The sequence below is a fragment of the Amphiprion ocellaris genome, chromosome 12 (genome assembly GCF_022539595.1).
Source record: "Amphiprion ocellaris isolate individual 3 ecotype Okinawa chromosome 12, ASM2253959v1, whole genome shotgun sequence".
Lineage (NCBI taxonomy): Eukaryota > Metazoa > Chordata > Actinopteri > Pomacentridae > Amphiprion > Amphiprion ocellaris.
In genome coordinates, this window is record NC_072777.1 from 23,949,570 (window position 1) to 23,962,892 (window position 13,323).

Below are 13,323 nucleotides of genomic sequence, written 5' to 3' on the forward strand. Positions count from 1 at the left end.
GTTCCATATCTCCTGACTGAAAAGTAGCTTCAGGATGGAGACTGCTTGTGCCACTTTTACATACATGATGCTGACACATTCAGTTGCTGTCAGAAGGTGCTTGAATGACGGAATGCAGTCACTTTAATGTATTGATGAACCTGGTAATGCTGTGGATACCAAGTCTGAAAAATGTTGCCATGTGTTCTGCTTGATTTTTTCTGTTAAATTTGCGTTTATTATTTAAGAAAATTATGAATTATAGCACTGGCTGCAATCATTAGTGCACTGAAAAAAAACTAATGTAGAAGCTAATAATTAGCATACAAATTAGTGCTAGCAAAAACATTTCTCATGCTACTTGCAGAGTTTAATATTAAATATCGATGTTGGGGGATTAATTATGAAGTCCAGTGTATGTGAGGAGGCATTTAAGTCGTGTAAAGCCTCCATACTTGCTCTATGTCTCCTGTTTCGACATGAATTTGAGGCTTCTTCCCGGCTACCTGTTAGCCGAGCAGCGTAGGGAGGAGGGCGGCCAGTGCCTTCATTAGGTCCCCTTTAAGCCTCTCTCCCCTGCTGCCCCTCCTCACTCGCCAGCGTGACGCTCTCTCTCCCTCCGCTCTCCCTCATACCTCCCTCCGCTCTCTAACTTTCTTTCGCCTCTGAAATAGCATTAAAAAAAACACCGCTACGACCGCATTTTCTTGACTCTTTCTAACATCCCTGCGGAGGACATGGCCGCGGTGAGGACGACGATCCACCGGCGCCGCTTCTGACAGGTAACAGCTACTTTTCCTGCCCCCCGAAGTCTGCTCGTGGTCGGCAGGAACAAGGCTACTTTTGTGCGTGGATTTGGATCATCAATACCATCGATAATTGATTTACATCAAAGTTAGCGTAAGTGTTTTTTGTTAGAGGGGGTTTTATTGAGGTAAAACGGCCGCTTTAGCCCCACTTTGCGGCTTGTTAATGAAACGGAGAGAGTTAATTAGCGACGCGTTAGCTTAAAGTTAGGAAAAGTAAAAGGTAGCATCTTATTGGCATGGAGCAGGAGAAGCTGCAGTGTCTGCGGAGGGAGGACGCATTTTTATGGGTCCGAGCTCAACTGTTTCTGGTAGTTTGATAATGAAACCTCTGCTGTTTTACTTTCTTGTAATTTTAGGACACGACTAAGTTGACAGTCACCAGCAACTCTCACGTTTTTAGGTAAATATCGCCTAAATTTATTAAGCTAATCACTTGGAATTAGCTTGTGAGCTCCAAAGTAACGTGGCTAATTACCTCTGTAGTGACAACATATTAGCATTTAGCTGCCTTTTATACGTAAAAAATACAATAGGCATTTGTGACAGGGAAATTAAAAGTCCCTACAGGGAGGTGAGAGTGCTGCCAAATAGCATAAGGTAATACCTCAGAGTAGCACAGACACTTAAAGCAGGGCCTAGCTTTCATTAAGGGCCCTGAGGTCATGGCTTGTATTTATTCAGGGAATTGGAGGGTTATTAGCAACACTGGGGAGTGTGTATTTTGCAATTAAAAACACAGACATGTCAGATATTTTCCAGATTAAATCCTCTTAATGTAGTTTGAATAGTCAGGCACACATAAAAAAGGTATTAATATTAAAATCAGGCCTTGTAAAACTTTCCTATTTAATAGCATTGCCTTGTGTTGTACTTCTTAATAGATGTATCAGACTGTTGGAGTTTTAGTCTAATTAAATAGGCTTATGAGACTATTTTGAACCTGGAAATAAGTTGTCAAAGAATCGCAGTGTTGCATGTAGGGCTGCAACTCACAGTTATTTTCAATATTGGTTAATCTGTCAATTATTTCATTGATTGTCCAATTAGTTTGGTCTAGAATCTAGTGCTCCCCAAAGCCCAAGAGGATTTCGCCAAATCTCCAACCCAAATATATTTAATTTACTGTCATTAAAGAGAAATGAAATCAGACAGTATTCACTTTTAAGGAGCTAGAATCAGAATTTAGATTTTTTTTGTCCTTAAAATTACTCAGAACAATTAATTATCAAAATTGTCAATGACAGCTTTAATTGTTTTACTTCTACTTATATGCAAACTTTACAGATGTTCTAGGAGCTAGAATCAGAGAATTTCGATTTTTAGGTAACTGAAAAAAATTCTCCAACTGATCAACTATCAAAGCAGTCAAGGATAGCTGACAACTAATTGATTAGTCATTATAGCTCTACTACACACTTTTCTTGTAATGCTTTGCTGAAGACACGTGGCAGGTGGCAGTTTCTTTAGGTTTGACACTCTAGACGATAAAAGGACTTAACACATCTCTGAAACCTTAATTTCAAAGTGGCTAGAAGTTATTTTAATTATTTGGTAATGTATTCATTGTTTTCTCAAATGTTAATCGTGTGGTTTATTAAATATAAATGAAAAAACATGTAATGTGCAGTGATTTTACGCTGTAAATCTAAGCATTTGAAAAGCTGCAACCACATTTGGAATTTTTTGCTTGATTTGATGATCCATGATTGCCAAAATAGTGTGATTATAATTGAAGATTGTTTCAGCATGATGTGATGATGAATGAGCAGTTGACAGAATAAGTGAAATATGAAATATCCTTATGATAATAAAAAACGAAGGGAGGTGTCTGAGTATTTCTGAAATTCTATCTGCTTCAGGGGCCTGTAAGGATACACTACAGTGATGTTGTCATGTATTTTACTGTATTAGGTCACTAAACAGTCACTAGTGTGTGGCAGAGACCTACCGTAAGCACCTATCAAAATGTTATAAGGTGAATTTGGAAAAACTGCTTGGAAACTGTTGTTTTCGATTAGTATAATAAAGAAGCAGACGACAGCTTCACTGTGATGAATTAGCCCAGATTTTCTTGATGGTTTGGTCTAGGCTGCGAGTCTTCCACCCTCGTGTTCACCACAGAGGAATGTGACGCCTCGTAAGGTCAAATGTCAAAATTAACTTCAGCAGGAGAACCAGTTTTACATCCCAGCTTGAGCTTTCTTTGTTTATCAAACACAACGCAAACTGCATGTACAGGCCAGTCCAGTCTAGACGTCCCTTAAATCACTACCAAATGCTTTTCCACCGGGCCTTTGCCAAGAGCTCCACTAAGGTCATGGAATTTACTCGCATGTTCAGTGCAGCGACGTTAGCCAGCTCGTGTCTCTCTGTAAAGCAGTTTGGTTTAGAGCTTGTTTCAGTAGACCAGACTAATGTTACTGCAGTAATGGGTCATTTATGACCTCCAGGAAAGCTCGTCTGGCCATCTGGGTTTGCAGGGTTAGACGTGTCTGACAATAGAAACTGAGAAATACTTCTTGGAGAGTAAATGTGCAAAGGTGTGAAATTTCCAGATTAGTAAATGAAGATTTAAGGGGTCGTTGTATTCTTGGGAACTAGAAGAAATGTGAACTACTTGTCTAACAACAGTGACTCCTACTTTATCAGGCAGCACTGATCAGTTCCTGGCTGCTCTGCTCAATAACGGCCCACATCAGTATGGAAAGCCTGCATCATCAGGCCTACAGCTGTATCTAATTATTCAAGGAATGCAGGCCTTTTGTAAGAAAAGCTGTGCAGAGTATGGGCTGGCTTTCTCAAATCCTTCTCTCCCCCCTCATTTCTTCCTCTCAGCTGAGCTCCTTCGGCAATGCCACAGTCCAATCTCTGATGAGACGATGAGAACCCACACCCGCGGGGCGCCCACAGTCTTCTTCATAAGTCTGCTGTGGCCCCTGCTTGGTCCGGCGGCCACGGCAGATGTGGACCCCGGCGGAGGAATCCCCTTCATGGGAGGCAACTACGATGGTCACCCGATGCTGTACTTTGGTCGCGGCGACGTGGAGGAGCTGCAGTACGCCGCGGCAGGGACTCACCGCGATATGGCGAGGAGGATCCGCGAGGCTGGGGAAGCCATGCTGGAGCACCCAGAGGAGTACCTGCCCCCCTGGAGCCCCGCTGAGTTCAGTGCCCGCTGGAACGAGGTTTATGGGAACAACCTGGGAGTGCTGTCCATGTTCTGTTTGCTGTACCCGCACCGGGCCGGAGCCCTTGACCTGGCCAAAGACTACATGGAGAGGATGGCAGCTCAGCCTAGTTGGTAGATTTTCTGTCTTTATTATTTCATCTCTTTAATTTCACACAGTGAGAGAAAAGCATGACTTTCCTTTCATTCCTTTTGGTCTGTTTCTTTCTTTCTGCAGAGAAAAAGAGAAATCTGTTTCAGTTTACAGGCTGTACCTGATTCCTCTTTTCCACTCCCATGTGTGCATCTACTGGGCATTAACTCCTCCTTTTCAGAGGCTCTCAAACCGATCCCATGCCCAGAGAGCTCTCATCTTTCTCTGTGGGCAGAAGGGAAGATGCATTGTGGTCCGATAAGCCTGTAGTCCAGGAAATATGTTTAGCAGCTGTTTGCTGAACATGCCCCCACCCACCTCCATCCCCCAGTGGAAGGAAATGAAATATTCAGATGTGAGCTGAATTGTTGAGGCTGAAGTTCAAGATCCAGGTGACCGAACAGGGACTGACTCCACACTGCTCTAATTGTAGTTTGTAGTATTTTGTAGCATGTCCTTCTTAACAAACCTCCAAGTGATTATTTTCCAAACTGTCAGCCTGAAGTCATGGATCCCCAGACGCTCAGTGCAGCTTCCCACTTTGTTAGTAATCAGGCTTTACATTATGAGTGTGCTTAATCTAAATATGATCAAAACTCAGTCATAGACGCTGTGTTTTCAGTGGGTGCTTGCTCACATTTACACAAGGCTGAGTAATTCTTAGTAAGTATGACATGAAGACTAGCCACCTTCATATGGAACTTGTGAGTTTGCGGTTTTGACACTGTAAAGCACATGTCAGGCTCGATGTTCAAGTGGTTGAGCACAGCTGCAGAATGCCACAAGTCTCATTATTCTGTTTTTAACATGGCGAGCAATTTCATATTACTTCATATCAACGCCATAATGTCAAATGAGGTGAGAGTAGATAATGAAGACGACTGTTTTGCAAAAGCACTGCTGTTTTTAAAAACAGCCGCATGCGTCGTAATTTGCAAATGAAACCACCGCAGATAGTTGATTAAACCGACACTGCTGAACACAGGAAACATGGCTTCATTTGAAGACAGTTTTCAAAAGCCTGAAGCTCTGCGGTGTTTTCTTTCTTTAAATGTCAATTGCAACAATTTCCTCATTTACTTCTGGTGGCACTCAGACATATTTTTTGTTTCTCAGAGACAGATAATTCAAAAAGCTTGCCATCACTAGAGATAAGAGAGAAAATCTGTTTGTGATGCAACTTTTTAACTTAAAACTTTTCTGTCTGACAAATCTGTGATGAGGATGGATTTCACAATTTTAGCAAAATCATTCCTCTCATGCCCTAGTTAGGGCTCATACTACACTGGCAAAAATATTGTCACTTTGGTTCTTGCCTTTCCGCCTGCAATAGGACCAGGTTAAGTACATTTAGTGCTATTGCAAAAATAGATCATCTGTTTCATCAAATTTGGAAGAATTGCAGTCACGAATTTTTGGAATGCATCCAGTACTAAGCAATGTCTCTTTTCTGTGAAATTAATTTCAATTTCATTTAGCAGACACTTTTATCCAAAGCAACATGCATCTGAGAGTAGATACAACAGGAGGTAGGCAGGCAGGCAGCTAAGGGCCGTGCCGAAGGGTCCTCACTGACCGGGATTTGAACCACTGGTCTCTCATGCCAAAGTCAGGGGTGGTAGTTTTTGAACTATCCAGCTGACATGCCTCATCAGGATGAGCCCTTTTGAGTCGTTGTCCATGTCAGGCATGATTTAAAAGTCATTAATAAAGCTGCTGCTAAATACACACAACTGCAAGCACTTTTCATTTATAGAAATCTCAAAGTGTGACAAGTATACAGTAAAAAGAAACAGTACAGACACTTAAAATTACAATTTTAAAAAAGAGTCCTTAAAGTAAATTAACAGCCTCTTTAAAAAGGAAGGTCTTCAAGTGTTTTTTTGTTTTTTTTTTTAAAGCAGCCATTGTCTGTGAGGTCCTGAGGTGAGTGTGTGTTGCTTTGGAGAAGCTTAAATGAATTCTACTGCCGCCCAGTCCTGCAGGTATTTTGTAAATTCAGAGAAAAGACTCCTATGAACAGCAAGGAAGCAATAAACTAAACCTGTTAACATTTTTGTCAAAACTACATTATCAGTGAAAATCTCAACAATCTGACATGCTGATTGTCTTCTTAACATAGACATTTTAGTTGGTAATAAATGTGAATCAGTAGAGGAAAGTGAGTGAAAAAGACACTTTCAGACTTTGCACTCAGGGATGTTTTTGGACCATTGTTGGTGCTGAAATGTGGAAAAAGTCTTCTTTAAATCGCTTTACACAACCAAACGTTTGTGACTTCTGCACGAATGCCCCTAAATGCGACAACATTGCACTTCAGACAGATGTTGTAGTCTGATTGCCGCCATGACTTTAATGAAAAAGTAACCAGGGTGCTCACTCAGACATGAAGCCAAAAAGTTACGATGCTGGCAGATTCGCTGTCATGCTGTCACTGATTGAATTTGGGGATGTTTTTCCAGGTGGAAATTTCAAGACATAGCCTGTGGTTTAAGAGTGATTACCTGCATTTTTCACTCCTGGTATGGCTACAAGTACAGATGTGGTGTTCTTTTCTTTGGCTATTACCTGTGCTTCAATCAAGATTTTATTTTTTTAAATGGAAATAAAACAATCATCCTCTTACAGGTGGAAAATTGACTTTATAGCCAATAAAACAGCCTTGTTCAGTTTAGTCAGTTCAGTTTATAATATCTGCAATATCCAGCTCTGTGTCAGACCATATTTTATTAACTGAGTGTATCTGTAGCTACGAGTGTCGCAGATATTTTTGTCAGTCTTTCACTATATCGTTCACGTTTTGCTATACTGTAGAATTATATGTATCGTATTCCATCAATTCCCCTTGCCATGAGACAGCATTTTTTTTCCTCCTTATATGACTGATTGTGGACGTCATAGACATTTATGCAGCTAGAGACTAAAATTGTGAAAACCGAATAGCTGCACCTGACTACCACAAAATGCAGCTGCAGTGTCTTGGCAGTGCTCGGTCCCTGCAGTGCCGCTGACAGTGAAAACATCCACTTTTCACTTTGTCTAAACTTGTCAGCATGCAGCACAAGTTTTCTAATGTTAGTGAATGTAACAAATGCAGAGGGACAGGCGTGGGTGTTGACCTGAATCCCAGGTACCAGATGAACTCAGCTTTTTGCCCTCCTCCTTCGTGTGGAAGGGCAGCTTAATCCTCATTTTGCTACACCGCTGCTGTGTTGCCTCCAGCCACTGAACAGGAGGACGGGGGATTTTCCAGCAGCTCATTTCTGGGGGGTTTTAGACGGTGCGGCATTAGTGCAATTTGCGGGGCATTTTTCACAGTATCAGGATGTGTGCCACAGTGCAGAAACGAAAAGCCACTGAGCATGTGTTTTCACGTCTCGAGAGCACACTGTGAGTTTTCTCCTTGGCCGCACTTTTATTATGGTCACTGAACCTCTTAGGGCTTCTGCAGAGTGGCTCTGGGATTCAGTCAGCTGTGGTATTCATGACCTTCAATTATGTCTGCAACAACTCCGGGAACCATGTTCAGATGGAGAGCTTCTACTTTGTGGCAGATTGGTGCCTGCGTCTTTTTTTTTTCTCTCTTTACACAGTCTGAGCAAACATACAGAAGTGAGGTTTTGTGTGCTTTGGCATGCTACTACACACTCAATATACAGTCCAACAGTGACTTGGCAGTCCCTTTTTTTTGACACGAGTAAACGGTGGCATAAAGAAGCTGTGGTTTTCAAATAAATCTCAGCTGCCACTTAGCACGTGGAAGTCATGTATAGAATGTTTTCAATTCACTATTATTTATGTAGAACCAATTCATAATGCACGTCTTTTTAGGGCCCTTTACACATTAAGGTGCAATATTACTATTGTATAATACTGTTACCAGCTGATGCTACAATACTAGGAATACATTTAGGTTCTGGTCCAGGACTAATAAGAAACCTCAGTGAAAATCACAGTTGCATTTGTAATATGACACACAATAGTGCAAAACAATCTTGCTTATCAGGTCCAGTTTGGAGCCTGCTAAGAGCCAGGACAAACACAGCTCATTTGTGCACAGGAATGAATCAGTCAGACACAAATATTATTAATTCTCCATTTATCAACTTGGGCTGTTGGATTAAAGGAACTTATTAAATTACATTGTCTGTATTTTCTTGTGTTTAAGGTGTGCGTTCAGCAAGTCAAATTCAAAGTTGTTTTTTGAACAATACACACTGGAGAGGAAAGCAATCAGGAAATCCCACTGGAATTCGAATATGCAGTCTTCTTCATATGTAGTCGCAACACAAGCTGATCTAAGTATAAACATAATCATGACATTGAATATGCCATAGACATGAGCTTTTGGCTACAGTTAGCAAAAGGCTAAACTATAAGCAACATCCTACAGAGCCACTGATCACCAGCTTTGGTAGATCTTTCTTCACAACTTAACCAACCATTAAATTAGATATTACAAAAAATTAAGAAGGGCAACCTCAGAATATATTAGATACTCCACCTAACTCCAGTTTTATAAGTACACTTACCAGAATTGACACGTGTTTAACTGCATTTGTTGCCAGGCTCTGTTTTAGATAAGTCTGTCTTCCTCTTTTGGGTTGCTTTGCAGTTTTGGCTGCTGCTAATGCTAAAATAGTAACTTGCACGATTTTCTGCCATTGAATCAAGATTTCCACCATCGTACTTGTAGAGCAGCCAATAGGAATGACAGCCTCATTATAAACAGACCCCTGAGTAGTTCATTTCTCCCATCATGGGCCGAATTTCCTAAATACTGAAAACAGGGTCAAGAGGAGATGCAAAAGTCTAGTCAACTTGAATAACAATATTCTATGATGATATTATGGAGTTGTTGCCCAATGACACCAAATACTGCCTGACCCTGCTCTAAATATTATGTCTGTGGTTTATTTTGTAATTTGATTTCTTTGTTACCACCATTTCTTTCTCGTCCATTTTCGTCCACCATTTTCTTTTTCTTTTTTGCCTTTTTTTTTTTGTTGGCTGTTCGCAGAGAAATACTTTATCATGTGGGCTTCATGGCTTAATGCACTGGCAGCAGGCGGGGGTCTTGCACGAGCATCGGGTCATTCTGGACAAGCAGCAGAGCGTACAGCTGAAAAGTTGGAATGATGACATTAGAAAACGAGTGTTATAAGTTTCCTGAGAAGACAGTGTAACTGCAGTCTGGTGTTTGCTGATGAATTTAGCAGGGTGGTTAGTTCAGCTGGAAAGTTACCCAAAATTTCAATTCCAGGATGTGAATCTGGTGTTTACTTTGTGTCAGACTCCAGACACAAGCATTTGAAGTGATTCACGTAAAAATCCTGTTTATTTGGAAAGCTGAGGGTTCCCACTGAGTCTTTCAGTCTTAGTGTGACCTGATCTCTACAACAGAGATGGAAATGCTGAAATATTTTAGAATTTAACCTTCTCAAGGTCATGATATTTTCATCTTTGAATTGGAAGTGCTGCCGCAGATATTGATTTATCTTCCCATGTGGGTAGATTTAAATTTTTCATGAATTACTTTGAAAATAGCCTCAGTGTGCAGCAGCAAGACTTGAGATGTTGTGATGACTCTGGTGCTCTTTTTGATCTCAGCAGAACCTTTGTGTAAATCTCAGCTTAATCCAGAGACTGACTTAATGGCAGTCCTCACATCTGAAGTTCATTTCTTTTTAATTAAGCTGTATTATCACCTTTCACTTTTTTTGCGGCTTTTTGCACTCCTGAAATGCACATAAGTCAGCAGTCTTCGTGCCTAGCATCTGTTGACCAGGAGAAAATCTGCCCTCTTAATGCTACACTTTTAATCTTTCTTTATTGGCGCGGCTGTAATTGTGGTTAAAACTGCTACTTAGCATCTTTATATTTGCTTTCAAAGTGATTAGATATTTTACAGCTCTGTAAATGTTAATTAAAAAGTTTTGCAAAGGAAAGGTTTCTTGTTCATTAGAAGCCATTTGCCAGAACTTTATTGGAAAGAGTGACAATTTCACACTTGCTTACACAGATTTCGCATGCAGCTAATGCCTTACCTTTGGCTGTATCCTGTTATTTGTGTTGCAGGCTGGTCAAAGACGCCCCCTGGGATGAAGTTCCTCTGGCGCACTCTTTGGTCGGGTTTGCCACCGCTTATGACTTCCTGTACGAGTACTTGAACAAGGGCCAGCAGGAGCGTTTCCTGCAGGTGATCGGCAACGCGTCACGCCTGATGTACGAGAAGTCCTACGTCCGGGGTTGGGGGTTCCAGTACCTGCACAACCACCAGCCCACCAACTGTGTGGCTCTGCTCACAGGAAGTCTGGTTTACATGACCCAAGGTAAGTGTGCGGTGATTAATGTCTTTCTAATGTGGCTGAGTGTTTGAATGTGCTTTAAAGACACAGCAGCAGCACTGGATTGGCTGCTGAGTGAATGGTTTGTTGGTCTCTGTGTATGTCCGACACTGAAGTGCAGAGAAAGGAATCTTTATGACTACTGGCTACACACAGCTCATGATATTACTATTGCAGTTTGATGCAATATGTGCCAAAATTCTGACTCCCTCTGTGAGTTATAACTTAGTTAAATCTCAACATACAGCTGTGATACTGAAGCAGAATGCTGAGGGGTTGAATAGGATTTGGTTCACCATGACGGTTTGAGTGTTTGACATTGTTTTGTCAGCAGCGAGGCAGAGAGAGACATGAGCATCATGTTACATCAACTAGGATTCTATTTCCTGTCTAATAGGGCGTTTGAATAACTTTTAGGCTGAAAATTAGGCTTATTTATACACATTATGGCTGTTTGTAGAGGGTAAAATTGTCATTTTTGAAAAGATATTGCATGCTGCCTTAAGACACACTGGCTACGTCTAGATAACAAATAAACACTTGGGCGATAACAAGTATCCTTTGACATCAGGTTTCATCTTCCCCCATCAGTTCACGCTGAGTGCATCGCATACCATGAATAAGATGAATTAATGCTCAACTCGAGGAATCAGAATCTGTATCATCGACTTTAAGTGACAGCTCTGCATGATACGCATATCTTTAAATCAAGTGTGACTCACATTTGGCAAAGATACCGTTATCTCCAATGGCCACTGCAAATACATAACCATAAATCTGATTAGAAATGATTGAAAAAAACATGAAAATAATGACATAATTAAGTTTATTTCAGCATCACAGTAATCCAGCGGTAGTTGTGTGTACATTTATGGCTTCACTGCAAACAGGAACCTCTGAAAGCTATTATCAATTGCTACCATATCCCAAAATGTGAAGAAATACAGGCTAAAAATATGGGTTTCAGGTTAACACCCATAGCAGTCCTCACTAAGTCCTACAATTCATGTTTGTATCCCCAAAGCAGAAGGAGAGGTGTACTTGTTGTGTTTTCTGTTATCTCCTCACTGTACGCTCTAATGTTACTGTAAGGCTAAAATCCTCTCTTGTATGTAAGAGATCTCATACTAATGGACAAATTATAGTAAAATTTACAGCGCACAATGAACTAGCGAACCCTTTCAGTTTACACCCTCACTCTCAGGACAAATTTCACATTTATCATCTTGTTTTGACAAAGTTACACAAACAGCAAAACCATCAGTATGTTGCTTACAAAGCCAACGGTTCTTTATTGTGAAACAAGCAAACATTGCAGTTTGAAAGAGTCAGTAAAAGGCCATTAGATTGTTTTGTAAAGCACCGTGGGTTGACAAGAAGGTCACATTTTAGATGTCCTAAAGCTTTTAAGCAAAATTTGAATTCGTGCCAGCTCTACCTAAAAACTCATTCCAGCTCTGTGTGGGAATATATTTCCTCAAACCGTTTCGGGGTTGGAGTTAAAACCTGCAAAGAACCCAGAATGCAGCTGAACTGAAGGAATTTCATTAGTCTGGATTTTGCTTGGGAGGTTTAGTCTCACATGCTCTAAAGGCTGATTCGGCGGATTTCTAAAGCTAAAGGAGGAGAGCATTTACTGTAAAAAAAAAAAAAAAAAAAAAAATATCAGTCATTTTAAGATATTGCATGCTGTCTTATGGTCATCTGTAATCTGATGCTTTCTCACTTCATTTGACAACTTTAAAGACTGATTCAGCTTTTTTTTTTTGCCTTTATTGGATAGGACAGTGAGAGAGAGAGACAGGAAACATGGGTAGAAGAGTAGGGGAATGACGTACAGTAAATTGCCATGAGCTGGATTTGAACCCATGACCGCTGCATCAGGGACTATAGCCCCTGTTTGTGGGTCGCCCGCCCAGCCAGCTGAGCTATCCAGGCACCCTGATTTAGCTTTTTAAAGCTCTTGGTGTTAGCAACTTTTTTTATAATTTTAACTCATGTTTAAGTCATATTTTAGTTTTTCTTAATTATTTAAATCTTATTTACTAAACGTTATTATTCACTTGGCAGAAAAGGCAACAAATGAGATTAAAAAGTCTGCAATTTGAGCAGTGCTTTTGAAAACTTCTTTGAGTGCAGTGTACTGTAGTAGGCGGTCGTGATTTCGTGAGTTTGCCTTTTTTGCTAGTGTCATGGTGAATTATTGTGTTTGTGCAGGCTACTCAAACTCCAGCTTGTCAGGACATCTTAAAGAATGGAGCTAGTTTTTGTGTCTGGGTATGTTTTTTTGCAGGTGAAGAGATGAGATTTCAGTGCTGTCAATGTAACAAAAAAAGATGTTTACAGCACTTACTCTAGACGAAGTTATATTCCTGGAGTTTCTGATGGGATGTGGATTGTCATCGTTCACATGTTTTGGATTAACTTTTATTTTCTAATGACATACTTGTTATTTATATGGTGATATTTGCCAGCTTCAGTCTCCTTATGTGAATCTTTTACTGAAATTTCTGCTGTCTGCATAATTTCGTCTGTCTTAGCTACATTTTGCAACTTTCCTCCAGATAACTGTCATATGCTTCATAAGGTTTGCTCCTTATTGTCTTCAGCATGTTTGTTGTGGGACCTGACATGATTGTTCCCAGTTTACTATCTCAACATCTGGGACTAAACATTTAGTGTAGCAGCTAAAGAGGGCCATGTGAAGGTGAAACCCTGCAGTGCAGCTTGCTTTGCTTACGGGATTTGGATCTCTGGTACAACAGATCCGGTCCTGATGTGAAGTAAATGACAGCTGGATTACTGAGAACCGCTGTGGCCACGGTGGTTTTATTTGAGGGTTTTCTTTGGAGAGGCCAAAAACAGGCG

At 40.7% G+C, this 13,323-nt stretch overlaps 1 protein-coding gene across 2 annotated transcripts in view; it reads left to right on the forward strand.

Moving 5' to 3' along the window:
- Window positions 1-550: 550 nt before the first annotated feature.
- The window catches only part of dse (dermatan sulfate epimerase), a 29,184-nt gene continuing 16,411 nt past the window's right edge, over window positions 551-13,323 (forward strand). Inside the window, exons 1-3 of one of the 2 annotated variants that reach the window (XM_023296974.3) lie at window positions 551-879; window positions 3,624-4,089; window positions 10,187-10,440. In XM_023296974.3, coding sequence (XP_023152742.1) covers window positions 3,668-4,089; window positions 10,187-10,440 — 676 coding nt within the window. In that variant the 5' untranslated portion in view covers window positions 551-879; window positions 3,624-3,667. The remainder of the gene's footprint in view (window positions 880-3,623; window positions 4,090-10,186; window positions 10,441-13,323) is intronic. The other variant, XM_023296973.3, reaches the window with a different exon arrangement.